Source organism: Phaethon lepturus, unplaced genomic scaffold (assembly GCF_000687285.1).
Source record: "Phaethon lepturus isolate BGI_N335 unplaced genomic scaffold, ASM68728v1 scaffold15117, whole genome shotgun sequence".
Taxonomy (NCBI): domain Eukaryota; kingdom Metazoa; phylum Chordata; class Aves; order Phaethontiformes; family Phaethontidae; genus Phaethon; species Phaethon lepturus.
In genome coordinates, this window is record NW_010551268.1 from 9,492 (window position 1) to 11,177 (window position 1,686).

Here is a 1,686-nt window from a genome sequence, read left to right on the forward strand (position 1 = left end):
CTGAAACTGCAGCTTCTCTCTGAAAACAGTTTCTGCCTCTTCTGTCCTTTTTCACTTGTTTTCTTAGGAGAAACGTCACCAAAGACTACATCTTCAATGGAATCCTGAGTTATGAACAGTGGGCTAGAACCAGTTTCTAAAAGAGAAAAGGAATTAATATGGTAACCATAGCCACCAAAAATGTCTACTTCCTGAAATCATGTGAAATCTCCTTATCTCTTTACCAGTGAGAAGACTGGGAGCACCACAATCTCAAGTTATCCATTAAGAAGTTAGACTAATATTAACAAGTTATTTTACTGGCTGCAAAGGCATCCTGCAGATCAAAAGTCATCTACTCTTTTACTCCTTGAAGTCAAAGCCTTTTATGGCTTCTACCTCCTTTGCCTGTGCCAGCACCCAGCACCCAGGTAATACATCCGTGAACTAAAGAAAAGTACAATTATAAGTAAAGATCGTTCTATTTTTTTTCCAGAGCTATATTCACAGATTTATTCATCAAACTCCACAGCTCATTCATGTTCTGGAAAAAACAACAACAACAACCACCACCATCACCCCAGAAAAAAAAACTATCGTGTGTCTGCACAACACAGAAGCATCACTTTGTTTATGACACAGTGCCATATTTAGAAAAAGTTAAATAAATTTAGCGTGTGGAAGATACAAACTAATCTTATAAATATTCTCATTTCCTCAGGGGAATTGGGAATATTTATTGCCTAGAAAGCCGTGTTAGTTAGGCAAAAACCTCCATAAGTATAGGAATTCTACTATATTAGGATCCCAACAGAGGACCCAAAGTACCACATCCACTGTTGGAGTATGTTTGAGTCTCACCTTGATACTGCTTCTTGACTAGTCATCAGCTTTCATAATTGCCAGAAAAGTTCTGGGCAACTTCTTGGCTGAGACTCAATTCTTTGCCACCAAGCTACGCTGAAGCTGGACTACATTGCCTTAGTCAAGGACAGGCAAAACGGCAGGAAAAAAAAAAAGTTCCAAGATTTGGCTTTTATATAGCCATAAGTCTTCCTCATCATAAAGCTCCAGATACATAAATAAATTTTGTATGGCACAACGACAATATGCATTGTTCCCAGGTTATACCAATGCCAGAGGAATAAAGAGACTTGTCCACAGCCAGTGAGGTTTAGGTGACAAAATCAGGAGTATAGACCCTAATGCTTTTTGTTTTCCAGTACATTACTGAAACACTCTCAGTGTGGGACAGGGAAAAATCTTGATTTCAATATATTCAACAGTGATTTTCAACCTTAGAATCCACAAGTTTCTTCTAAGTCATCCACAAAAGATAATGGTGGAAAGCAAATATTGTGCAAGATATCTGCACCTCAGCTAGAAGTTCTGTTTCTTTTCATAGCATGAAAAAGATTGCAAAACACTATAGCACAACAAGATCAGGATTTTAGCAAGCTCTGTTTCACCCAGTGACTCACCACCACTGCTTTTCTTTCCACTGCTATCAAAAATGCCAGATGGAACTTTCACAATACTGTTACCAGAAGCAGGTAGGTCTGTTGGACTATGAGTTTCTATATTCAGCTGTTGCTTTTCATCAGATTTCTCAGTACAAACCTCTGCAAGAAGGAGAATTTGAACTTTAGTAAATTTAACTAAATAATTTCATTTGCACTGTTACAGAATCACAGAATCACTAAGGTT

The 1,686-nt window shown here is 37.8% G+C and overlaps 1 protein-coding gene across 1 annotated transcript in view; it reads right to left on the reverse strand.

Annotated features, from left to right (window-relative positions):
• Window positions 1–1,601, reverse strand: part of LOC104623687 (DENN domain-containing protein 4C-like) — a gene marked incomplete at both ends in the record, with an annotated part of 10,219 nt that extends 8,618 nt beyond the window's left edge. The window contains 2 exon segments of the mRNA XM_010290855.1: window positions 1–136; window positions 1,467–1,601. The exon segment at window positions 1–136 is cut by the window's left edge and continues 13 nt beyond it. Of these exon segments, the coding sequence (XP_010289157.1) occupies window positions 1–136; window positions 1,467–1,601 (271 nt within the window).
• Window positions 1,602–1,686: the final 85 nt, after the last annotated feature.